This window comes from Pollachius pollachius (genome assembly GCF_949987615.1).
Source record: "Pollachius pollachius genome assembly, chromosome: 4".
Lineage (NCBI taxonomy): Eukaryota > Metazoa > Chordata > Actinopteri > Gadiformes > Gadidae > Pollachius > Pollachius pollachius.
Genome location: NC_136937.1, coordinates 35,059,150 through 35,085,681, shown reverse-complemented (window position 1 = coordinate 35,085,681; position 26,532 = coordinate 35,059,150). Strand labels below are relative to the sequence as shown.

The 26,532-nt window shown below is 51.8% G+C and overlaps 1 protein-coding gene across 1 annotated transcript; it reads left to right on the top strand.

Moving 5' to 3' along the window:
- Positions 1 to 322: 322 nt before the first annotated feature.
- eif5b (eukaryotic translation initiation factor 5B) lies at positions 323 to 26,532 on the top strand. The gene is made up of 26 exons (XM_079734601.1): positions 323 to 454; positions 1,139 to 1,246; positions 1,358 to 1,415; positions 2,650 to 2,817; positions 3,335 to 3,737; positions 6,259 to 6,383; positions 7,993 to 8,070; positions 8,632 to 8,782; positions 9,512 to 9,601; positions 10,817 to 10,897; positions 11,278 to 11,337; positions 11,474 to 11,730; positions 11,816 to 11,923; positions 12,875 to 12,985; positions 15,711 to 15,778; positions 15,928 to 16,069; positions 16,998 to 17,129; positions 17,340 to 17,522; positions 18,131 to 18,292; positions 20,016 to 20,147; positions 22,970 to 23,101; positions 23,303 to 23,379; positions 24,145 to 24,309; positions 24,705 to 24,843; positions 25,144 to 25,305; positions 25,796 to 26,532. The coding sequence occupies exons 1-26, from the start codon at positions 420 to 422 to the stop codon at positions 25,901 to 25,903; spliced, it is 3,435 nt and encodes a 1,144-aa protein (XP_079590727.1). The 5' UTR covers positions 323 to 419; the 3' UTR covers positions 25,904 to 26,532.

Here is a 26,532-nt window from a genome sequence, read left to right as displayed (position 1 = left end):
AAACAAATAAACTCTGGCAAGAGGTGTGATCTTGTTTACTTTTGGAGTGTTCACGTGTAGTATATACTAAAACAATTATTCTCTTGTTAAATATGCACATTTATGTTCTTGGTAAATTCAGTAACGCAAACGTTCCTAATCGATAACTTTATTACATGGACGAGCGGAACAAGTGACCCTTTTAATTGCGTGGCAACCAGGCAGCGGAATGCGCACGGCTGCGCAATAGGATGCGGAATGCGCACAGCTGCGCAATAGGACGCAGAATGCGCACTGCTGCGCAATAGGACGCAGAATGCGCAGTAGGACGCTCTGGAACGCTCAGCGAGGCGCCAGCCGCGCACGCAGTTCTTCTGAGCCGACCATATGCTGGTGTGAACGGCGCTGTTAGCATCTCAGGCTGAAGCTACTTCACCACGATGGGCAAGAAACAGAAGAAGGCTGCGGATGACAGGTGAGCCCAGTGTTAGTCCGCAGCTGCACTAGCCCAGCTAGCCGATAGCTCCCCGGATAGCAGAAGCGAAGATGTTAAAACGCAGCCAATGCTAAAGGGCTAGCTAGTGGCTAGCCGTGTGTGTGTGTGTGTGTGTGTGTGTGTGTTCGTGTGTGTGTGTGTCTGTGGCCAGCTCATCCTTTTCATTGTGTTTATTGTCTCCTCCATTCACCCTCTTTGAAAACGAGGTGAGGGAGAGATGAAAAGATCTGTCCCTCTCTGTCTGTCTCTCCTTCTGTCTCTCTCTCTCTTTGCATTGGCAGTATATATGTGGAGGGTTCTGATGTGGGCTCTAGGGGGTTCTTAGGTGGGCTCTAGGGGGTTCTTATATAGGCTCTAGGGGGTTCTGATGTGGGCTCTAGGGGGTTCTAATCTGGGTTCTAATCTGGGTTCTAATGTGGGCTCTAGGGGGTTCTGATGTGGGCTCTAGGGGGTTCCTAATATGGGTTCTGATGTGGGCTCTAGGGGGTTCTGATGTGGGCTCTAGGGGGTTCTAATATGGGTTCTGATGTGGGCTCTAGGGGGTTCTTATGTGGACTCTAGGGGGTTCTAATCTGGGCTCTGATGTGGGCTCTAGGGGGTTCTAATCTGGGCTCTGATGTGGGCTCTAGGGGGTTCTAATCTGGGCTCTGATGTGGGCTCTAGGGATGATGACCTGGATGCCCTGGCCGCCCAGATCGAGGGCGCTGGCTCCAACAAGGAGCCGGGGAAGGGCAGGAAGAAGAAGAAAGCCCAGAAGAAGGACGACTTTGAGTAAGTTCTGTCTGTTGACCTGTCTGTCTACCAGTCTTGTATAACGTGTCTCTGTCTGTCTGTCTACCTGTCCTTCTACCAGTCTTTTATAACCTGTCTCTCTGTCTTCAGTGAGGAAGAAATCTTGAAGGAGCTGGAAGACCTCACCCTTGAGACCCTCGGAGACCAGGTGAGACAGCATCTCCATGGTAACCAGGTGATAGCTTCTCCATGGTAACCAGGTGAGACCGCATCTCCATGGTTACCTGGAGACCAGGTGAGACTGCATCTCCACGGTAACCTGGAGACCAGGTGAGACAGCATCTCCGTGGTTACCAGGTAAGACAGGACTAGCAGGTTGGTTTGTGATGGTGGTTCCCTGGAGAGGAGACAAGGTACCATGTGGACTAGAGGGGTAGACCATGGGGACTAGAGGGTTAGACCATGGGGACTAGAGGGGTAGACCATGGGGACTAGAGGGTTAGACCATGGGGACTAGAGGGGTAGACCATGGGGACTAGAGGGGTAGACCATGGGGACTAGAGGGTTAGACCATGGGGACTAGAGGGGTAGACCATGGGGACTAGAGGGGTAGACCATGGGGACTAGAGGGGTAGACCATGGGGACTAGAGGGTTAGACCATGGGGACTAGAGGGGTAGACCATGGGGACTAGAGGGGTAGACCATGGGGACTAGAGGGGTAGACCATGGGGACTAGAGGGTTAGACCATGGGGACTAGAGGGTTAGACCATGGGGACTAGAGGGGTAGACCATGGGGACTAGAGGGGTAGACCATGGGGACTAGAGGGTTAGACCATGGGGACTAGAGGGGTAGACCATGGGGACTAGAGGGGTAGACCATGGGGACTAGAGGGGTAGACCATGTGGACTAGAGGGGTAGACCATGGGGACTAGAGGGGTAGACCATGGGGACTAGAGGGGTAGACCATGGGGACTAGAGGGTTAGACCATGGGGACTAGAGGGGTAGACCATGGGGACTAGAGGGGTAGACCATGGGGACTAGAGGGTTAGACCATGGGGACTAGAGGGGTAGACCATGGGGACTAGAGGGGTAGACCATGGGGACTAGAGGGGTAGACCATGGGGACTAGAGGGTTAGACCATGGGGACTAGAGGGGTAGACCATGGGGACTAGAGGGGTAGACCATGGGGACTAGAGGGGTAGACCATGGGGACTAGAGGGGTAGACCATGGGGACTAGAGGGTTAGACCATGGGGACTAGAGGGGTAGACCATGGGGACTAGAGGGTTAGACCATGGGGGCCAGAGGGGTAGAACAGGACCTCCAGGTTAGGGCTAACCCTAACCCTGATCCTAACCCTAACCCATGGGGGCTGGAGGGGTAGAACAGGACCTCCAGGTTCCCCTCATCAATGGGTGTTGTGTTTGTGATTTAACAGAAACGGGAGACCACAGAAGAAGAGATGTTGGAGCCTCCCAAACCAGAGAAGAAGAAAACCCGGAAGGGCAAGAAGGGAGGTGTTGGAGAGGAGGAGGAGGAGGAGGAGGAGGAGGAGGCCAGGAAGACACGCCCCCAGGTGGAGAAGACACGCCCCCAGGGGGAAAAGGTAGGTCTGTAGTAGTATTACGAGAAGTAATATTACTAGGGTAATAGTACTCTGACTATTACCAGAGTTATTGTACTCTGGGTAGTACTATACCAGAATTATAGTAGTGAGTAGTACAGTAGTTACTCGAGTTATAGTACTCTGAGTACCTCAAGAACTATTAAAGTGTTACTCCAGTATGCAGTCAGGGTTAGGTAGTATTACAGTATGTTATTACTGTATTAGTAGTATTACAGTATGTTACTACTGTATTGGTAGTATTACAGTATATTACTACTGTGTTAGTAGTATTACAGTATGTTACTACTGTGTTAGTAGTATTACAGTATGTTATTACTGTGTTAGTAGTATTACAGTATGTTACTACTGTGTTAGTAGTATTACAGTATGTTATTACTGTGTTAGTAGTATTACAGTATGTTATTACTGTGTTAGTAGTATTACAGTATGTTATTACTGTGTTAGTAGTATTACAGTATGTTATTACAGGTTTAATCTTTCCTCTCTGCCTCCTCAGGCAGCCGGCCTCTCTGACGAAGAGGAGCTGCAGGGAGGAGGAGGAGGAGGAGGAGGAGGGAAGGCCAACCGGAAACCCTCAGCATCAGAGGAGGAAGAGGAGGAGGCCAGAGGACAGGATGAGGAGTCTGAGGAGGAGGAGTCGAACAGGAAAGACAAGAAGAAGAAAGGGAAGGTGTTGAAGGAGGAGGAGGAGGAGGAGGAGGGAGTCAAGATGAAGACGGCGGCGCAGAAGAAGGCAGAGAAGAAGGAGCGGGACAGGAAGAGGAAGGAGGAGGACCGGCTGAAACACAAGAAGGTGAAGGAGAAGGAGGAGGCGGAGCCAAAGAAGACTGAAGCCACGCCCACTCCAGCTCAGCCAATCGTGGAAGAGGAACAAGAAGCAGCAGAGCCAATGGGACAAGGTAAGAGTGAAAGTGAAGTCTCCTTGACCAGAGGCGTCCGAGAGGCACGATGTGCACGCTAAATGCTATGTAGCCCCATGCTACATCTCCCCACGCTACATGCTACCTGTCCCAATGCTACATGCTACATTTCCAAACGCTACATGTCCCAATGCTACATTCTACATCTCCCCATGCTACATGCTACCTGTCCCCATGCTACAAGCTACCTGTCCCATGCTACAGCTACATGTCCCCATGATACATGTCCACACACTACATGCTACAAGCTACCTGTCACCATGTCCTCATGCTACATGTCCTCATGCTACAAGCTACCTGTCCCCATGCTACAAGCTACCTGTCCCTATGCTACAAGCTACCTGTCCCCATGCTACAAGCTACCTGTCCCCATGATACAAGCTACCTGTCCCCATGCTACATGCTTCATATCCCAATGCTACATGCTACATATCCCAATACTACATGTCACATGTCCCAATGCTACATGCTACATGTCCCCATGCTACATGCTACATAACCCCATGCTACATGTCCCCAATGCTAAGTGTCCCCATGCTACATGCTACATGTCCACACGCTACATGCTACAAGCTACCGGTCTACATGCTACATGACAAAATGTCCCCATGCTACATGTCCCCATGCTACATGTCCCCATGCTACATGTCCCCATGCTACATGCCCCCATGCTACATGCCCCCATGCTACATGTCCCCATGCTACATGTCCCCATGCTAAATGCCCTCATGCTACATGCCCCCATGCTACATGTCCCCATGCTACATGTCCCCATGCTACATGTCCCAATTCTAAATGTCCCCATGCTACATGTCCCCATGCTACATGTCCACACACTACATGCTACAAGCTACCTGTCACCATGCCCCCATGCTACATGCCCCCATGCTACATGTCATTTACATTTACATTTACATTTAGGGCATTTAGCAGACGCTTTTATCCAAAGCGACTTACAATAAGTGCATTTGTTACAATAAGTACATTTGTCATAAGAAGTGAAACAATATATCGCTGTCGGTACAGTAAAGATGTTCATAGAACCAAGTGCAAGTATTACAATCGCTAGGCTAACCCATTCCCCGTGTAAAGCAGCGATAGCAGCTAATGTAGATGCTACACAATTAAGTACCTTGAATAAGTGCAATGTGCCAGGACGTACAACATTCAATGGTGGCTGTGCATTGGTTTCTATGCAGAGTCGAGGTGAACTCTGAACAGGTGAGTTTTGAGTCTTTTGCGGAAGCTGGTGAGCGACTCTGCGGTCCTGACATCGGTAGGGAGCTCGTTCCACCACTGAGGTCCCAAAACAGAGAAAAGTTGTGACTTTGCTGATCGACCTTTGCTTGCTCTTAGTGATGGCGGTACCAGACGTCCAGCTGAGGTAGTTGAGCGGAGGGATCGAGCTGGGGTGTGTGGCTTTACTAATGCTTGGAGGTAGGCAGGGGCAGTTCCATCGACTGCCTTGTATGCCAGTACCATCATCTTGAATCTGATGCGAGCTATTACAGGGAGCCAGTGGAGGTCTCGGAAGAGGGGGGTTACATGTGAGAACTTTGGTAGGTTGTACACGAGGCGCGCTGCCGCATTCTGGATGCGCTACAAGGGTTTAATCGCAGAGGCAGGGAGTCCAGCCAGGAGCGAGTTGCAGTAGTCGAGGCGGGAGATGACCAGTGAATGGACTAGAAGCTGAGCTGCTTCCCTTGTGAGGAAGGGCCGGATCCTGCGGATCTTGTAAAGTGCAAATCTGCAGGACCGGGCCACCGCAGTGATGTTTGCGGTGCAGCCTAACTGATTGTCCAACACTACACCAAGGTTTTTGGCAGTTGGAGAAGGAGATACAGTGATGTTCTCAACAGTGACCAGTAAGTCCATGTGTGGGCAATCTTTCCCTGGTATTAGGAGCTCAGTCTTGTTGAGGTTAAGCCTCAGGTGATGGGCAGTTGTCCAGGTGCTGACTTCTGCCAGACATTCAGATATGCGTGTTGCAATCAGGGCTTTGTCAGATGAGGGAAAAGAGAGAAATAGCTGAGTGTCGTCAGCATAGCAGTGATAGGAAAAGCCGTGGGATGTAATTACAGAGCCCAGAGATCTGGTCCCCATGCTATATGTCCCAATTCTAAATGTCCCCATGCGACATGTCCCCATGCGACATGACCCCATGCGACATGTCCCCATGCTACATGCCCCCATGCTACATGCCCCCATGCTACATGCCCCCATGCTACATGTCCCCATGCCACCTGTCCCCATGCTACATGTCCCCATGCTACATGCCCCCATGCTACATGTCCCCATGCCACCTGTCCCCATGCTACATGTCCCCATGCTACATGCCCCCATGCTACATGTCCCCATGCTACCTGTCCCCATGCTACATGTCCCCATGCTACATGTCCCCATGCTACATGCCCCCATGCTACATGTCCCCATGCCACCTGTCCCCATGCTACATGTCCCCATGCTACATGTCCCCACTGAGGTCCTGTCTCCTCTGCAGAGGAGACGGAGGGCGTAAAGAAGAAGGACAAGAAGAAGATGAAGGGGGTGAAGGAGGAGAAGAAGAAGGGTCTGAGTAAAGCCACCGTGAAGGCCATGCAGGAGGCGCTTGCGCAGATGAAGGAGGTGCTGTCATCATCTAACCTCACCAGCTAACCGTAGTGAACTACTTACTACCCCCCACTAACTAATCCTAGTGAACCACTAACTACCCCCCACTAACTAACCCTAGTGAACCACTAACTAACCCCCACTAACTAACCCTAGTGAACCACTAACTAACCCCCATTAACGAACCCTAGTGAACCACTAACTAACCCCCGCTAACAAACCCTAGTCAACCACTAACTAACCCCCGCTAACTAAACCTAGTGAACCACTAACTACCCCCCACTAACTAACCCTAGTGAACCACTAACTAACCCCCATTAACGAACCCTAGTGAACCACTATCTAACCCCTGCTAACTAACCCTAGTGAACCACTAACTAACCCCCACTAACTAACCCTAGTGAACCACTAACTACCCCCCATTAATGAACCCTAGTGAACCACTAACTAACCCCCGCTAACTAACCCTAGTGAACCACTAACTACCCCCCATTAACGAACCCTAGTGAACCACTAACTAACCCCCGCTAACTAACCCTAGTGAACCACTAACTAACCCCCACTAACTAACCCTAGTGAACCACTAACTACCCCCCATTAATGAACCCTAGTGAACCACTAACTAACCCCCACTAACTAACCCTAGTGAACCACTAACTAGCCCCCACTTACTAACCCTAGTGAACCAATAACTAACCCCCACTAACTAACCCTAGTGAACCACTAACGCACCCCCGCTAACTAACCCTAGTGAACCACTAACTACCCCCTATTAATGAACCCTAGTGAACCACTAACTAACCCCCCCTAAACAACCCTAGTGAACCAATAACTAACCCCCACTAACTAACCCTAGTGAACCAATAACTAACTCCCACTAACTAACCCTAGTGAACCACTAACTAACCCCCACTAACTAACCCTAGTGAACCACTAATTCCGCCCATTAACGAACCCCAGTGAACGACTAACTAACCCCCCCTAAACAAACCTAGTGAACCACTAACTAACCCCCACTAACTAACCCTAGTGAACCAATAACTAACCCCCACTAAATAACCCTAGTGAACCACTTACTAACGCCCACTAACTAACTCTAGTGAAACACTAACTAACCCCCACTATGTAACCCTGGTGAACCACTAACTATCTGTAGTGATTGGATGTGAGTTAACAAGGTGGTTGATTGGATGTGAGTTAACGAGGTGGTTGATTGGATGTGAGCTAACGAGGTGGTTGATTGGATGTGAGTTGACGAGGTGGTTGATTGGATGTGAGTTAACAGGGTGGTTGATTTGATGTGAGTTAACAGGGTGGTTGATTTGATGTGAGGTAACGAGGTGGTTGATTGGATGTAAGTTAACGAGGTGGTTGATTGGATGTGAGCTAACAGGGTGGTTGATTGGATGTGAGTCAACGAGGTGGTTGATTGGATGTGAGTCAACAAGGTGGTTGATTGGGCGGAGTCAACAGGGTGGTTGATTGGATGTGAGTTAACAGGGTGGTTGATTGGATGTGAGTTAATGAGGTGGTTGATTGGATGTGAGTTAACAGGGTGGTTGATTGGATGTGAGTTAACGAGGTGGTTGATTGGATGTGAGTTAACGAGGCATTTGGATTTCAGGAGGAAGAGTCGGTGAAGAGGGAGGAAGAGGAGAGATTACGAAAAATGGAAGAGATGGAAACACAGAGACTGGAGCAGGTACTCACACACACACACACACACACCTACACACACCTACACACACCTACACACACACACACACACACACACACACACACACACACACACACACACACACACACACACACACACACCCCTACACACACCTACATACACACACACACACCTACATACACACACACCTACAAACGCCTACACACACACACCTACACGCACACACACACACACACACACACCTACATTCACACGGCTACACACACACACACACACACACACACCTACATTCACACGCCTACACACACACACACACCTACATACACACACACACACACACACACCTACATACACACGCCTACACACACACACACACACCTACATACACACGCCTACACACACACACACACACACACCTACACACACCTACACACACCTACACATTCCAATACACACCTACACCTAACCCTAACCCTAACCCTACACATACAAATACACATACACACAAACATACACACCTACACATACACACACTCAGACCAGCACACACTCAGTCTCAGCCTCGTGTGACCTTTGACCTCCCAGGAGCGAGTGGACCAGGAGAAGAGGGAGAAGAGGAAGCAGAAGGAGAAGGAGAGGAAGGAGCGACTGAAAAAGGAGGGCAAGCTGCTCACCAAGTCCCAGAAGGAGGCGCGAGCCCGAGCCGAGGCCACCCTCCGGATGCTGCAGGCCCAAGGTCAGCCCTTAACCAGCCCCTAACCTACCAGCCTCAGCCCTTAACCTAACCCTAACCCTAACCCTAGTCCCAGAAGGAGGCGCGAGCCCGAGCCGAGGCCACCCTCCGCATGCTGCAGGCCATAGGTCAGCCCTTAACCAGCCCCTAACCTACCAGCCTCAGCCCTTAACCTAACCCTAACCCTAACCCTAGTCCCAGAAGGAGGCGCGAGCCCGAGCCGAGGCCACCCTCCGGATGCTGCAGGCCATAGGTCAGCCCTTAACCAGCCCCTAACCTACCAGCCTCAGCCCCTAACCTAACCCTAACCCTAACCCTAGTCCCAGAAGGAGGCGCGAGCCCGAGCCGAGGCCACCCTCCGGATGCTGCAGGCCATAGGTCAGAGCCTGGGCCCAGAGAAATGTGGGCCAATCGGAATTCATTATTCAACAAAGACATTTACATCTTAGTCTGGCGTTATAATTGTTTTACCTCGGGTGTACTGTGGAGGGGGTAAGACTGTTTTATTAGGAGGCTAGTATTTCCCGTTGCCGTGCACTAGCCTAGCACGAGCAAAGTCTACATCTAGAAGGACTGAATGAAATGTGTTAAACTGTCTCCAATGATAAAGAACACCAAGGCTAACTTGGAAATCAGGCCCTATGTCCAAAATTCAGAACTACCTCTTTAATCTACCAGCCTCACCCCTCCCCCAGCACTGATACTGTGTGTGTGTGTGTGTGTGTGTTCTAGGTGTTGAAGTGCCATGTAAAGACTCCATGCCAAAAAAGAAGCCGGTTTACGGAGACAAGAGGAAGAAGAAACCGACGGCCCAGACTGAAGGTACACCACTACTCCTCAGCTAGCTAACCTCCTCAGCTAGCTAACCTCCTCAGCTAGCTAACCTCCTCAGCTAGTTAACCTCCTCAGCTAGTTAACCTCTTCAGCTAGTTAACCTCTTCAGCTAGTTAACCTCCTCAGCTAGTTAAGCTCTTCCTCCGAGAGGACCTCCCTCTGATGAGGCGTTTAAACGGCAGAGCGTCCTGTCAATCAAAGCGAAACAGAGCTCCAGTTGTATGTGTAGATGTAGTTCATAAACAGAGCTCCACAGACCAACAGGTCACCATGACGATGTAGTTCATAAACAGAGCTCCACAGACCAACAGGTCACCATGACGATGTAGTTCATAAACAGAGCTCCACAGACCAACAGGTCACCATGACGATGTAGTTCATAAACAGAGCTCCACAGACCAACAGGTCACCATGACGATGTAGTTCATAAACAGAGCTCCACAGACCAACAGGTCACCATGACGATGTAGTTCATAAACAGAGCTCCACAGACCAACAGGTCACCATGACGATGTAGTTCATAAACAGAGCTCCACAGACCAACAGGTCACCATGACGATGTAGTTCATAAACAGAGCTCCACAGACCAACAGGTCACCATGACGATGTAGTTCATAAACAGAGCTCCACAGACCAACAGGTCACCATGACGATGTAGTTCATAAACAGAGCTCCACAGACCAACAGGTCACCATGACGATGTAGTTCATAAACAGAGCTCCACAGACCAACAGGTCACCATGACGATGTAGTTCATAAACAGAGCTCCACAGACCAACAGGTCACCATGACGATGTAGTTCATAAACAGAGCTCCACAGACCAACAGGTCACCATGACGATGTAGTTCATAAACAGAGCTCCACAGACCAACAGGTCACCATGACGATGTAGTTCATAAACAGAGCTCCACAGACCAACAGGTCACTATGACGATGTAGTTCATAAACAGAGCTCCACAGACCAACAGGTCACCATGACGATGTAGTTCATAAACAGAGCTCCACAGACCAACAGGTCACCATGACGATGTAGTTCATAAACAGAGCTCCACAGACCAACAGGTCACCATGACGATGTAGTTCATAAACAGAGCTCCACAGACCAACAGGTCACCATGACGATGTAGTTCATAAACAGAGCTCCACAGACCAACAGGTCACCATGACGATGTGGTCCGTCTGTCTGTCTGTCTTTGTCTCAGGGGCCCCTGAGGCTCCGCCTTCTGTCTCCCCCGAGGCCCCCGAGGCCCCCGCCCTGGTGGAGGAGGTCGCCCAACAGCCAGGTGAGGACTGACCCACGACCCCTGACCCCCTGACCCCACTCTGTCTCTCTCTCGCTCTCTCTCTTTGTATCTGTCTCTCTGACTCTGTCTCTCTCTCTCACTCTGTCTGTCTGTCTGTCTGTCTGTCTGTCTGTCTGTCTGTCTGTCTGTCTGTCTGTCTGTCTGTCTGTCTGTCTGTCCGTCCGTCCCTCCCTCCCTCCCTCCCTCCCTCCCTCCCTCCCTCCCTCCCTCCCTCCCTCCCTCCCTCCCTCCCTCCCTCCCTCCCTCCCTCCCTCCCTCCCTCTCTCTCTCTCTCTCTCTCTCTCTCTCTCTCTCTCTCTCTCTCTCTCTCTCTCTCTCTCTCTCTCTCTCTCTCTCTCTGACTGTCTCTCTGTCTTAAGAGGTGAAGGCTGAACCAGCAGTAGATGACTGGGAGGCCATCGTCAGTGATGAGGAGAAAGGTGAGCATACGACGAAGGCTACATCATAGAGGAGGGGAGAGGGGAGAGGGTGTTCACCTGGGGGGGAGAGGGTGTGAAGAAGGTGCTCAGCTCACCGAGGGGTGTGTGTGTGTGTGTGTGTGTGTGTGCGTGCCAGACCTGAAGAAGGTGCACATTGAAGTGAAGGAGACTCCTCCTCTCCCTCCGCCCGCCAAAGAAGCCAGTGAGGAGGAGGAGGAAGAGGACGAGGAGGAAGAGGAGGAGGAGAGCGAGGAGGAGGATGAGGAGCAGGGGAAAGGAGGAGGGAAGGACAGCGAGGAGGAGGAGGAGGAGGACAGCAGTGACAGCAGCGAGGAGGACGACGGCCGCACCAAGGAGGAGCTGCTCTACGACCGCGCTAAGAAGCGCCTCGAGGTGCGCCGCCGCCGCCGCCGCCGCCGCCGCGGGCTGCTCTGGACTCAACACTAACGCGCTGTGATTGGCCCGTGTGTTTCCATAGAAACGACGGGCGGAGAACATGAAGAACATGGACCTGGAGCGGCTGCGGTCCCCGGTGGTCTGCGTCCTGGGGCACGTCGACACCGGCAAGACCAAGATCCTGGACAAGGTGCCGCTAGCTCCTAGCCGCAAGCTCCTAGCCTCTATAATGTAGCCGCTGGCACCTAGCCTCTATAATGTAGCCGCTGGCACCTAGCCTCTATAATGTTGCCGCTGGCACCTAGCCTCTATAATGTAGCCTCTATAATGTAGCCGCTAGCACGTAGCCTCTATAATGTAGCCTCTATAATGTAGCCGCTAGCACCTAGCCTCTATAATGTTGCCGCTGGCACCTAGCCTCTATAATGTAGCCACTTGCACGTAGCCTCTATAATGTAGCCTCTATAATGTAGCCGCTAGCACCTAGCCTCTATAATGTAGTCGCTGGCACCTAGCCTCTATAATGTAGCCACTGGCACCTAGCCTCTATAATGTAGTCGCTGGCACCTAGCCTCTATGATGTAGCCACTGGCACCTAGCCTCTATGATGTAGCCGCTGGCACCTAGCCTCTATAATGTAGCCACTTGCACGTAGCCTCTATAATGTAGCCTCTATAATGTAGCCGCTAGCACCTAGCCTCTATAATGTAGTCGTTGGCACCTAGCCTCTATAATGTAGCCGCTAGCACCTAGCCTCTATAATGTAGCCGCTGGCAACAAGCCTCTGTAATGTAGCCGCTGGCAACTAGCCTCTGTAATGTAGCCGCTGGCACCTAGCCTTTGTAATGTAGCCTCTGGCACCTAGCCTCTATAATGTAGCCGCTGGCACCTAGCTGATGACAACTAGCCTATAGCACCTAGCCGCTGGCACCTAGCCGCTAGAATGTAGCCGAAAGCACCTAGCCACTAGAATGTAGCCCCTAGCACCTAGCCGCTAGCACCTAGCCGATAGCTGCCAGCCCCTTGCTGCTCGCTCCTAGCCCCTTAAATTACTAGCGTTATGTTGTTTTTAAATATCATTATGTAATGTACAATAAGTACCATGTTGTGTGTGTGTGTGTGTGTGTGTGTGTGTGTGTAGCTGCGTCACACCAATGTGCAGGATGGGGAGGCCGGTGGGATCACTCAGCAGATCGGAGCGACGAACGTCCCGCTGGAGACGATCATAGAGCAGACCAGAATGGTCAAGAACGTATGTTAAATATAACCTATATATATCATATAACCTATACATATATAACCTATATATATATCATATATACACACCTGCAAACTTGTCGCTTTTTTCCGCGACAATCGCGGTTTTCTTGGTCTATTGGGTCATTCACGTGAATCGCGTAGAACCGGAGAGTTTTCTTTTGGGGGGGGGGGGAAGGCTGTCCTTCATATGCATGCCATGCAAGCTAGATGGAAACTCTTAACGTCAATTTGAAGTAGGGGTGTACGGTATAGAAAGTACACCAGTGTGAATTTGCGCTACGGTATGGATCTTGACGTTACCGTGAGACCGGTGTAACCGGTAGACAGTGTTGTGTGTAACACGTAACAAAGTAAGTAACGCGTTAATACTGTAACCTAACTACTTTTCATGTAAAAAGTAAAGTTACGCGCAACTACTGAAAATATGGTAACGAAACATAGTTCCTTTTTCAATTTGGCTCAACGTTACTTTTCCCAGGGACAGATTTGACAGCGATACTGCCTTCTCAGGCAGTATGCTAATAGTCCCTTCACGAGTTCTCATTCCACACCGTACGAGACAGACGCTGGTAGCGTGAAGCTGTCTCTGCATATCAGACATTGCTTCCGCAGGCATTTTCCAAAGCCAGTCCTCACGACAAAATGCCAGCAGTGGAACGAGATAACAAACTCCGTCACTGTTTAACTGTGTAAGGACATGGTTCCCTTTCAAAATGTCGATAGAAAGGGTTTTAAAGAGATTGTCAAAACACTCGATCCCAGGTCCTAGGTCCTAGTGTTTTTCAGAGATGGAAGTACCTTGAGAAAAGATTTTAAAAAATTTTATGCAGCTTTTCTGCCGTACCAGTATTTTACCCCTTCAGAAGCATTTATATCGAAATTAGAAGATAAATTAACATACCGTGATATAATACCGTTACCGTCTATGCCTCAAATCATACCGTGATATACATTTCAGTCCATACCGTAAAGCCCTAATTTAAAGGAACTATCTTTTGTTAAATTCGAGGTAAGTCAAGCTTTTTTGAGCAAAAACAACAGCTATTTGTTTCCTTGATTCAACTAACGTTAGCTACCGCTTTTTTGATGTGATATAATTTACAATAATATTGTATTTTTAGGACAGAGTCAACGCCAAGTACTGCACGAACATAGACCTTGCATAAAGTTAGTAAATTCTAACAACATAGGGCTATTTAGATAAATAATCTGGCAAGGGTGTTGTCCTAGGCCAATACACCAACAGCAAATTTCTGTATTATAAAGGGCTACTTTTTGCATCCAAGTCTGTCATTTGAAATCTTTCCATTGTATCGTGTGCTACAACCTCCGTAATGAATATTCACGCTAAATCCCGCCCAGGGCAGCTCAGAATTCGAGTAGCCGTATATCTCGAAACACCGATCAGTCCTTGGGCCGAGGATTTTCGCCCCCTCCCCCGTGACACTGTCACCTTTTTTACTCTGAGGAGTTTGCTGGTCTGTATATAACCTATAGATATATAACCTATAGATATAGAACCTATATATAACAGACGATCATAGAGCAGACCAGGATGGTCAAGAGCGTACGTTAACTATAACATATTTAACATATATATATAGATATAACCTATACTATAGATATATAACCTATAGATATATATTAGTGCTGTCAAGCGATTTATAATATTTAATCGTGAATAATCGCATTATTGTCATAGTTAACTCGTGATTAATCGCACATTTCATTATTCTAAATATCCCTTGATTTCGTGCTGCTAGCCTTTTAGTGAGATCAGAGTGTTGAGAAGGACAGTAATAAAATATCTTTGGTAAGATGGATATAAGAAGAGAGACCCGCAGTGAGTTCAACCCGGTCCACTTGACATCGGGTAGGTGCATGACAGTGGTACCGTAACACTTCAATAGCCCGGGCTTTTATTTGTTTCTATCACGGAACTTTAGAACAAAACTCTTGCTCAGCAACGATGGGAAATACTTTAACATTTATTATTTAAACCAGTATGATTATTCCTACCGTACGTAGGCCTATACACATTACCAGGCTATCAAATAACACACACACACACACACACACACACACACACACACACACACACACACACACACACACACACACACACACACACACACACACACACACACACACACACTTAAGGAGTTTTTCACCCGCTCCGTATCCTTGCCTGCCCTTACAAGTTTGTGCGGCGTGCTTGTTGTTTTGTTTCCGGTGTAGCTAGATCCCGTATGGTGTTGTAGTTTTTCTAACGTGACTAGTTGTTGCTAGACAGCAGGTGAAAAAACTATAATGTTAGCCAAACCAAAAGAGCGTTAATCCCGCGAAAAAAAATTAACACTGTTAAAATTGGTTTGCGTTAACGCCGTTAATAACGCGTTAAACTGACAGAACTAATATATATAGCACACATATTAAACCAACTAACTGGTCTTAATGTGTTGTGTACTAGTTAACTGCTCTGTGCTAGCTAACTTGTCTTAATGTGTTGTGTATTAGTTAACTGGTCTTAATGTGTTGTGTACCAGTTAACTGCTCTGTGCTAGCTAACTGGTCTTAATGTGTTGTGTATTAGTTAACTGGTCTTAATGTGTTGTGTACTAGTTAACTGCTCTGTGCTTGCTAACTGGTCTTAATGTGTTGTGTACTAGTTAACTGCTCTGTGGTAGCTAACTGCTCTTAATGTGTTGTGGTTCCAGTTCGATAAAGACACCATAAAGATTCCTGGTATGCTCATCATCGACACTCCAGGTCACGAGTCCTTCAGGTAATCTCAACTAGCTGGTAGTACAGCTAGTTACCACCTCTTAACTAGCTGGTTTCTTCAGCTCTCCCTGGTCGTCTGTGTGCAGTAACCTGTCTGTCTCACCCTGTCTGACTGCAGTAACCTGTCTGTCTCTGCCCGTCTGTCTGCAGTAACCTGAGGAACCGGGGCTCCTCTCTGTGTGACATCGCCATCCTGGTCGTGGACATCATGCACGGCCTTGAGCCCCAGACCCTGGAGTCCATCAACCTGCTGAAGGAGAAGAAGTGTCCCTTCATCGTAGCCCTCAACAAGGTACCAGGGGCCCCCAGCGCTAGGGTCCCTTCATAGGGGCCCTCAACAAGGTACCAGGGGCCCCCAGCGCTAGGGTCCCTTCATAGGGGCCCTCAACAAGGTCCCAGGGGCTCCCAGACCCTTCATAGGGCCCCTCAGCACTAGAGGCCCTTCATAGGGGCCCTCAGCACTAGGGGCCCTCAGTACTAGGGTCCTAAGGGCCTCAGCACTGGAGGCCCTTCATAGGGGCCCTCAGCAATAGGGTCCCTTCATAGGTGCCCTCAGTACTATGGTCCTAGGGGCCCTCAGCACTAGGGTCCCTTCATATGGGCCCTCAGTACGAGGGTCCTAGGGGCCCTCAGTACGAGGGTCCCTTCATAGGGGCCCTCAGCACTAGGGTCCCTTCATAGGGGCCCTCAGTACGAGGGTCCTAGGGGCCGTCAGTACGAGGGTCCCTTCATATGGGGCCTCAGCACTAGGGGCCCTCAGTACGAGGGTCCCTTCATAGGGGCCCTCAGCACTAGGGTCCCTTCATATGGGCCCTCAGTACGAGGGTCCTAGGGGCCCTCAGCACTAGGGTCCCTTCATAGGGGCCCTCAGCACTAGGGTCCCTTCATATGGGCCCTCAGTACGAGGGTCCTAGGGGCCCTCAGTACGAGGGTCCCTTCATAGGGGCCCTCAGCACTAGGGTCCCTTCATAGGGGCCCTCAGTACGAGGGTCCCTTCATAGGGGCCCTCAGTACGAGGGTCCCTTCATAGGGGCCCTCAGCACTAGGGGCCCTCAGCCCTCAGTCCCTTGTAGTGGATCATACGTACTGTATTTGAATGTGAATGTATGACACTGTTCTTTGACATAATAGTGTGTGTGTGTGTGTGTGTGTGTGTGTGTGTGTGTGTGTGTGTGTGTGTGTGTGTGTGTGTGTGTGTGTGTGTGTGTGTGCGCGTTCAGGTGGACCGTCTGTATGACTGGAAGAAGAGCCCGGAGACTGACGTGGTCGCCACGCTGAAGAAGCAGAAGAAGAACACCAAGGACGAGTTTGACGAGAGAACCAAGAGCATCGTGGTGGAGTTCGCCCAGCAGGTCACATGACGCGCCCCTCTGGTCACATGACCGCTGGTTCACCATTCAGACTCTAGAACAGTATCTCAAGATCTTTTGCTTGGAAATTGTGCATCCTCGCACTTAAAAACAGTACTTAGCATGGTGTAGCATCTGACTCTAGCTATCTGTAGTACCTAGCATGGTGTAGCATCTGACCCTAGCTGTGTGTGTGTGTGTGTGTGTGTGTAGGGGCTGAACGCCGCCCTTTTCCATGAGAACAAGGACCACCGTACCTTCGTGTCCATGGTGCCCACGTCGGCCCACAGCGGCGACGGGATGGGGAACCTGATCGGCCTGCTGGTGGAGCTCACCCAGACCATGCTGGCCCGGCGTCTGGCACACTGCGACGAGCTGCGGGCGCAGGTCATGGAGGTGGGTCTAGATCTATAGAGCTGTAGAGATAGAGCTATAGTGATAGATCTATATCTAGATCTATAGAGCTGTAGAGATAGAGCTATAGTGATAGAGCTGTAGAGCTATATCTAGATCTATAGAGCTATAGAGATAGAGCTGTAGATCTATATCTAGATCTATAGAGATAGAGCTATATCTAGATCTATAGAACTATATAGATAGAGCTATATCTAGATCTATAGAACTATAAAGATAGAGCTGTAGAGCTATATCTAGATCTTTACAGCTATAGATCTATAGAGATAGAGCTATAGAGCTAGAGATAGAGCTATAGTGATAGAGCTGTAGAGCTATATCTAGATCTATAGAGCTGTAGAGATAGAGCTGTAGAGCTATATCTAGATCTATAGAGATAGAGCTGTAGAGCTATATCTAGATCTATAGAGCTGTAGAGCTATATCTAGATCTATAGAGCTGTAGAGCTATATCTAGATCTATAGAGCTTTAGATCTATAGAGCTGTAGAGCTATATCTAGTTCTATAGAGCTGTAGAGATAGAGCTGTAGAGATAGAGGGATGGGGAGGGTCCACTAACATGGTGTAACATGGCGTTAACATGTCTCCAGGTGAAGGCCCTTCCTGGGATGGGGACCACCATCGATGTGATCCTGATCAACGGGACCCTGAGGGAGGGGGAGACCATCATTGTGCCGGGGGTGGACGGGCCAATCATCACGCAGATCAGAGGCCTGCTGCTGCCCCCCCCCCTCAAGGAGCTGAGAGTCAAGGTAACGCCCCCCACTCACCCTCTCACCCTCTCCTCTCTCCCTCTCTCACCCTCTCCTCTCTCCCTCTCCTCCCTCCCCCTCACCCTCTCCCTCCCTCCCTCACCCTCTCCTCTCCCTCCCTCCCTCACCCTCTCCTCTCCCTCCCTCCCTCCCTCACCCTCTCCTCCCTTCCTCTCTCACCCTCTCCTCTCTCCCTCTCTCACCCTCTCCTCTCTCCCTCTCCTCCCTCCCCCTCACCCTCTCCCTCCCTCCCTCCCTCCCTCCCTCCCTCACCCTCTCCTCTCCCTCCCTCCCTCACCCTCTCCTCTCCCTCCCTCCCTCCCTCACCCTCTCCTCTCCCTCCCTCCCTCACCCTCTCACCCTCTCCTCCCTCCCTCTCTCACCCTCTCCTCTCTCCCTCTCTCACCCTCTCCTCTCTCCCTCTCCTCCCTCCCCCTCACCCTCTCCCCTCCCTCCCTCCCTCCCTCACCCTCTCCTCTCCCTCCCTCCCTCCCTCACCCTCTCCTCTCCCTCCCTCACCCTCTCCTCTCTCCCTCCCTCCCTCCCTCCCTCACCCTCTCCACTCCCTCCCTCCCTCCCTCACCCTCTCCTCTCCCTCACCCTCTCCTCTCCCTCCCTCCCTCCCTCCCTCCCTCACCCTCTCCTCTCCCTCTCTCCTCTCCCTCACCCTCTCCTCTCCCTCCCTCCCTCCCTCACCCTCTCCTCTCCCTAACCCTCTCCTCTCCCTCCCTCCCTCCCTCCCTCTCCCTCCCTCCCTCACCCTCTCCTCTCCTCTCCCTCCCTCCCTCCCTCCCTCACCCTCTCCTCTCCCTCCCTCCCTCCCTCACCCTCTCCTCTCCCTCCCTCCCTCCCTCACCCTCTCCTCTCCCTCCCTCCCTCCCTCACCCTCTCCTCTCCCTCCCTCCCTCCCTCCCTCACCCTCTCCTCTCCCTCCCTCCCTCCCTCCCTCACCCTCTCCTCTCTACCTCCCTCCCTCCCTCCCTCCCTCACCCTCTCCTCTCCCTCCCTCCCTCACCCTCTCCTCTCCCTCCCTCCCTCCCTCCCTCACCCTCTCCTCTCCCTCCCTCCCTCCCTCACCCGCTCCTCTCCCTCTCCCTCCCTCACCCTCTCCTCTCCCTCCCTCACCCTCTCCTCTCCCTCACCCTCTCACCCTCTCCTCCCTCCCTCTCTCACCCTCTCCTCTCTCCCTCTCCTCCCTCCCCCTCACCCTCTCCCTCCCTCCCTCCCTCCCCCTCACCCTCTCCCTCCCTCCCTCCCTCCCCCTCACCCTCTCCCTCCCTCCCTCCCTCCCTCCCTCACCCTCTCCTCTCCCTCCCTCCCTCCCTCACCCTCTCCTCTCCCTCCCTCACCCTCTCCTCTCCATCCCTCCCTCCCTCCCTCACCCTCTCCTCTCCCTCCCTCCCTCCCTCACCCTCTCCTCTCCCTCCCTCCCTCCCTCACCCTCTCCTCTCCCTCACCCTCTCCTCTCCCTCCCTCCCTCCCTCACCCTCTCCTCTCCCTCTCTCCTCTCCCTCACCCTCTCCTCTCCCTCCCTCACCCTCCCTCCCCCTCACCCTCTCCCCTCCCTCCCTCCCTCCCTCACCCTCTCCTCTCCCTCCCTCCCTCCCTCACCCTCTCCTCTCCCTCCCTCCCTCTCCCTCCCTCCCGCCCTCCCTCCCTCACCCTCTCCTCTCTCCCTCCCTCCCTCCCTCCCTCCCTCACCCTCTCCTCTCTCCCTCTCCAGAACCAGTATGAGAAGCACAAGGAGGTGAACACGTCTCAGGGGGTGAAAATCCTGGGGAAGGACTTGGAGAAGACCCTGGCCGGGCTGCCTCTGCTGGTGGCCCACAGCGACGACGAGATCCCTGTGCTGCGGGTTAGTCCCCTCAAGGCCCCGCTCAAGGCCCCGCTCAAGGCCCCCCTTAAGGCCCCGCTCAAGGCCCCTCAAGGCCCCCCTCAAGGCCCCTTAAGGCCCCCCTTAAGGCCCCCCTTAAGGCCCCCCTCAAGGCCCCGCTCAAGGCCCCCCTTAAGGCCCCGCTCAAGGCCCCCCTTAAGGCCCCCCTTAAGGCCCCGCTCAAGGCCCCGCTCAAGGCCCCCCTTAAGGCCCCCCTTAAGGCCCCGCTCAAGGCCCCCCTTAAGGCCCCCCACTCAAGGTCCCCCTCAAGGCCCCTCAAAGCCCCCCTTAAGATACATTTGGCTAAAACTTCCTGATTTGGAATGTGGTCCCATATGTCGTCATTAAGGATCTAAGCTCCTCCCCTTTCTCTGCCTTGCCCGCCCAGGTAATTTGGCCCGCCAATGAGACATGACCGTGCGAGTGCCACGTGTGTGTGTGTGAGATTACACACACTTTATCGCAAATGTTTGCTGTTGGTGTTATGGAGCATAACACGTCGGTTCTCTGACGTCTCTGGTATTTCCACAACGAGACTGTAGTTGGGGTTAACTCGGCCATGGTTGACAACGAATTGGGGGAATGAACTTTGGCTTTGACTCCCTGAAGTATGAACTGCGACCTGCTGCCTGCCGCCGGTTGCCGCGAGGCACCACCGCCGCGAAGCACCGTCCGGGAGCAGGCAGCCGGCAGCAGGCAGCAGGCAGCCGGCAGCAGGCAGCAGGCAGCAGGCAGCAGGCAGCAGGCAGCAGGCAGCAGGCAGCCGGCAGCAGGCAGCAGGCAGCAGGCAGCAGGCAGCAGGCAGCCGGCAGCAGGCAGCCGGCAGCAGGCAGCCGGCAGCCGGCAGCCGGCAGCCGGCAGCCGGCAGCCGGCAGCCGGCAGCAGGCAGCAGGCAGCAGGCAGCAGGCAGCCGGCAGCCGGCAGCCGGCAGCCGGCAGCAGGCAGCAGGCAGCCGGCAGCCGGCAGCAGGCAGCCGGCAGCCGGCAGCCGGCAGCCGGCAGCCGGCAGCCGGCAGCCGGCAGCCGGCAGCCGGCAGCCGGCAGCCGGCAGCCGGCAGCAGGCAGCGCACGGTTCAGTCTACTTCAGATTGATGTGGAAGTGGAAGAACCAGAGACGTCGGAGAACCCGACGGAGTCGTTTGGGATTCATAATATCGTCTGGAGGCGCACACAGCTTTTGGCCGTGATAATATGTATTATATGATATAGATTTCTATGTATTATATATTATTTAGATATAGAGCTCCAGGACTGTACCGCAAGTGTTGTACACTTCCTTGTTATTTGGATAACCCTTCTGCTGTTTGTGTTATGGCGCATAACACGTCGGACTCTCGTCTCTGGTATTTCCATAATGAGACTCGTAGTGGGGGTTATCTCAGCCATGGTTGAGAAGGAATTGGGGGAAAGGAACTTTGGCTTTGACTCCCTGAAGTACGTGAACCATGACATGGAGGAGAAAGGGATTGTTGGCCTCGAATGTCTCCCGCTTGAGCCCCGCTCCCCGCTGCCGATGGACCACCGCCTCGGGGCTGCAGGAGGCGGTGGTCCCTCGGCAGCGAGGCTACGGCGGGAGACAACCGCGGTCAACAATCCCTTTCTCCTTCATGTCGTGGTTCAGTCTACTTCAGATTGATGTGGACGTGGAATAACCAGAGACGTCGGAGAACCCGACGCGGTCGTTTGAGATTCATAATATCGTTTGGAGGCTCACACAGCTTTTGGCCGTGATAATATATATTATATGATTTAGATATCCATGTATAATATGATATTATTTAGATATAGAGCTCCAGGACTCCCGTGTGTTCTAGAATATTTACAGAACACGGCTAAAGGCTGTGTGCCTTTAGCACACAGCTCTCTCCTCCTCATTTGCATTAAAGCTGCAGACACCGAAACAGCGCGTTTGGGGAAAGCTCAATGTGCGACTGGCTCGTAGTGGCTGTAATTCTGCACCACGGCTGAATTTCTGGAACGTCTTCAAATACTGTGTTTTGGGCCTACTAATGTCTATACTAAAGCATCCATAAAGTAGCATGCCATTATACCTTTAAGGCCCCTTTTAAAGGAGAAATCTGGTGAAAAATGGAATTGGGATATGTTTGGTATGATAACGAGTTGGAATGTTCATTTGGGAGCAAAAAAGCGTATAGAGACGCATTCTTCAGTTGGCTTTTTTCAGCCGATTCTACCAAAACGCTATAAACTTGGAACGATGGGGGCATGTCTCATGGTAAAATCTAAATCGCTATTTTGAACCACTAACAAGGCTAGAAGTAGCCCTACAATTCTTTGGTAGGATAATAAGGGTCTCATACACACAATACCATCAGCAGTTCACTTCAGTCTTTAAGACTCGATAGGTAGATTGACGAACTACTGATGTTATTGTGTGTATAAAATGTCCTTTTTAATAAACAATCTGTACACTTAGAAAGTTCTCAATGCCTCGTTTTATATGTTAAGACCCTTATTATACTACCAAAGAATTGTAGGGCTACTTCTAGCCTTGTTAGTGGTTCAAAATAGCGATTTAGATTTTACCATGAGACATGCCCCCATCGTTCCAAGTTTACAGCGTTTTGGTAGAATCGGCTCAAAAAAGCCAACTGAAGAATGCGTCTCTATACGCTTTTTTGCTCCCAAATGAACATTCCAACTCGTTATCATACCAAACATATCCCAGATCCATTTTACACCGGTTTTCTCCTTTAAGGCTCGTTAGAGCAGTCGGTGTGTTCCTAACGTGTGTTGGTGTGTTAGTGTGTGTTATTGTGTTAGTAATGTGTGTTACTGTGTTAGGACGAGCTGGTGCGGGAGCTGAAGCAGACGCTGTCGTCCTTCAAGCTGGAGGAGAAGGGCGTGTACGTCCAGGCCTCCACTCTCGGCTCCCTGGAGGCTCTGCTCGAGTTCCTCCGCACCTCCAAAGTGCCTGTAAGACAAACTACCCCTCAGCACAGCCTCCCAAACTACCCCTCAGCACAGCCTCCCAAACTACCCCTCAGCACAGCCTCCCAAACTACCCCTCAACACAGCCGACTCCAACCTACCCTCGACCTGTTAGCCTGATAGGCTAACAGATAGCCTGATACATGTTGGAGAAAACACACTAAAATGTTGTGTGTGTGTGTGTAGTACTCTGGGATCAACATCGGCCCGGTCCATAAGAAGGATGTGATGAAGGCGTCCGCCATGTTGGAACACGACCCCCAGTGAGTGGAAGCCCCTGTGTGCTAACTAGCTAGCTTTGTGCTAACTCATCATAGCTGTAGTTCTTACTAGCTAGCTGTCTGCTAACTCATCCTAGCTGTGGTGCTAGCTGTGTGCTGACTCCTCCTAACTGTTTTGCTAACTAGCTACCTGTTTGCTGACTCCTAGCTGTGTGCTAACTCCTCCTAGCTGTGTGCTAACTAGCTGTGTGCTGTCTCCTAGCTGTGTGCTAATTAGCTGTTTGCTGACTCCTAGCTGTGTGCTAACTCCTCCTAGCTGTGTGCTAACTAGCTGTGTGCTGTCTCCTAGCTGTGTGCTAACTAGCTGTTTGCTGACTCCTAGCTGTGTGCTAACTCCTCCTAGCTGTGTGCTAACTAGCTGTGTGCTGTCTCCTAGCTGTGTGCTAACTAGCTGTTTGCTGACTCCTAGCTGTGTGCTAACTAGCCGTGTGCTGACTCCTCCTAGCTGTGTGCTAACTAGCTGCGTGCTGACTCCTCCTAGCCGTGTGCTGACTCCTCCTAGCCGTGTGCTGACTCCTCCTAGCTGTGTGCTAACTCCTCCTAGCCGTGTGCTGACTCCTCCTAGCTGTGTGCTAACTCCTCCTAGCCGTGTGCTAACTCCTCCTAGCTGTGTGCTAACTAGCTGTGTGATAACTCCTCCTAGCCGTGTGCTAACTCCTCCTAGCCGTGTGATTTTTGGCTGTGTGCTAACTAGCCGTGTGCTAACTCCTCCTAGCTGTGTGCTAACTAGCCGTGTGCTACCTTCAGGTATGCGGTGATCCTGGCATTCGACGTGAAGGTGGAGCGTGACAGCCAGGAGATGGCGGACAGCCTCGGGGTCAGAGTGTTCGCTGCCGAGATCATCTACCACCTGTTTGACTCCTTCACCAAATACCGCGAGGACTACAAGAAGGCCAAGCAGGACGAGTTCAAGTAGGTCACTGGTCTACAAGTAGGAGACAGGACTACAAGAAGGCCAAGCAGGACGAGTTCAAGTAGGTCACTGGTCTACAAGTAGGAGACAGGACTACAAGAAGGCCAAGCAGGACGAGTTCAAGTAGGTCACTGGTCTACAAGTAGGTCACTGGTCTACAGGTAGGAGACAGGTCTACAAGTAGGGGATAGGACAACCAGTAGGTCACTGGTCTACAAGTAGGAGACAGGTCTACAAGTAGGGGATAGGACAACCAGTAGGTCACAGGACTAACAGTAGGTTACAGGAAGTAGGAGACACGGCTACCAGTAGGAGACAGGACTAAGAGGAAAATGTACCTGACCTGTACCTGCACCTTGACCTCTCCCTGATCTCTGACCTCTCCCTATGTCAGGAACATTGCTGTGTTCCCGGTCAAGCTGCGTATTCTTCCCGCCTTCATCTTCAACTCGCGGGACCCCATCGTGATGGGGGTGGTGGTGGAGGCGGGGGTCTTGCACCAGGGGACACCCCTCTGTGTGCCCAGCAAGGCTGTAAGAACCTCCTTAGAGCCCTGGGGTGCTGGGTAGCCATGGTAACCTGTGTGGTGTGTAGCCGTGGTAACCTGTGTGCTGGGTCGCCATGGGAACCTGTGAGGTGGGTCGCCATGGGAACCTCTGAGGTGTGTAGCCGTGGTAACCTGTGTGCTGGGTAGCCATGGGAACCTGTGAGGTGTGTAGCCGTGGTAACCTGTGTGGTGTGTAGCCATGGGAACCTGTGAGGTGTGTAGTTTGTAGCCATGGGAACCTGTGCGGCGTGTAGTTTGTAGCCATGGTAACCTGTGCGGTGTGTAGTTTGTAGACATCGGCATCGTGACGAGCATCGAGATGAACCACAAGACGGTGGAGTCGGCGAAGAAGGGCCAGGAGATCTGCGTGAAGATCGAGCCCATCCCCGGGGAGTCGCCCAAGATGTTCGGACGCCACTTTGAGGCCACGGACTTCCTTGTCAGCAAGGTACCTCCAGCACCAGCACGCTGCGCTCACATCCAGCCCGCCAGTATGCTAGGCTAGCATCCAGCCCGCTGGCATGCTAGGCTAACATCCAGGCCGCCGGCATGCTAGGCTAACATCCAGCCCGCTGGCATTCTAGGCTAACATCCAGGCCGCCGGCATGCTAGGATGCTAGGCTAACATCCAGCCCGCTGGCATGCTAGGCTAACATCCAGCCCGCTGGCATGCTAGGCTAACATCCAGCCCGCCGGCATGCTAGGCTAACATCCAGCCCGCCGGCATGCTAGGCTAACATCCAGCCCGCTGGCATGCTAGGAGGCTAGGCTAACATGCATCTACTTCTTTAAGGTGCCTGCAGCATCTGACATGTATCTGTAGTAAAGTGGAAATGAACGTCTTGGCTAACGTGCTAAGAGCCGTAGTGCCCCAGCTAACGTGTGTGTGTGTGTGTGTGTGTGTGTGTGTGTGTGTGTCTGTGTGTGTGTGTGTGTAGATCAACCGCGCCTCCATCGACGCTCTGAAGAGCTGGTTCAGAGATGAGATGCAGAAGTCTGACTGGCAGCTCATCATGGAGCTGAAGAAGACCTTCGAGATCATCTGACACACACACACACACACACACACACACACACACACACACACACACACACACACACACACACACACACACACACACACACACACACACACACACACACACACACACACAGTGTGCCTGCTCTAGAAACAGGAGTTTCTTCTGTGTCGACTCTGGCTGCTGCCCCCCCCCCCCCCCCCCCCCCCCAACAACAGGAAGTGATGTCATCCTCCTCGTCTTCATCACCGTCCTCTTCATCCCCGCCAGAGGAAGTAGAATTGTTCCAACAGGAAGCAGGTTGACTACTACGGATGAGGCGGCCATGTTGGATTCTGACGTCATGGGTCAAAGGTCAGGCCTCCTTGAGTCACATGACCTGCGGACCCTAGGGGCCGGTGGGCTGGGAACTGGACCGGGGTCTGGTCTGGTCCTGGCCGGTCTAGTCTGGTTCTGGTCTGAGCCAGTCTAGTCTGGTTCTGGTCTGAGCCGGTCTAGTCTGGTCTGGTTCTGGACTGAGCTGGTCTAGTCTGGTTCTGGTCTGGTCCTGACCGGTCTAGTCTGGTTCTGGACTCCAGCAGGGTACCAGAGTGAACTGGTCTCAATAATCAGATCTGTGCTGTTGAATATTTGCAATGCAAATCAAAACATTAAAA

Bases quoted from the DNA above. Each gene is read 5' to 3' on its own strand.
- eif5b (XM_079734601.1), top strand. From the start codon at position 420: ATGGGCAAGAAACAGAAGAAGGCTGCGGATGACAG. The intron at 8,783-9,511 runs GTCAGCCCTTAA...TGTGTGTTCTAG, and splicing joins CCGGATGCTGCAGGCCCAAG to GTGTTGAAGTGCCATGTAAA. The intron at 16,070-16,997 runs GTACCAGGGGCC...GTGCGCGTTCAG, and splicing joins TCATCGTAGCCCTCAACAAG to GTGGACCGTCTGTATGACTG.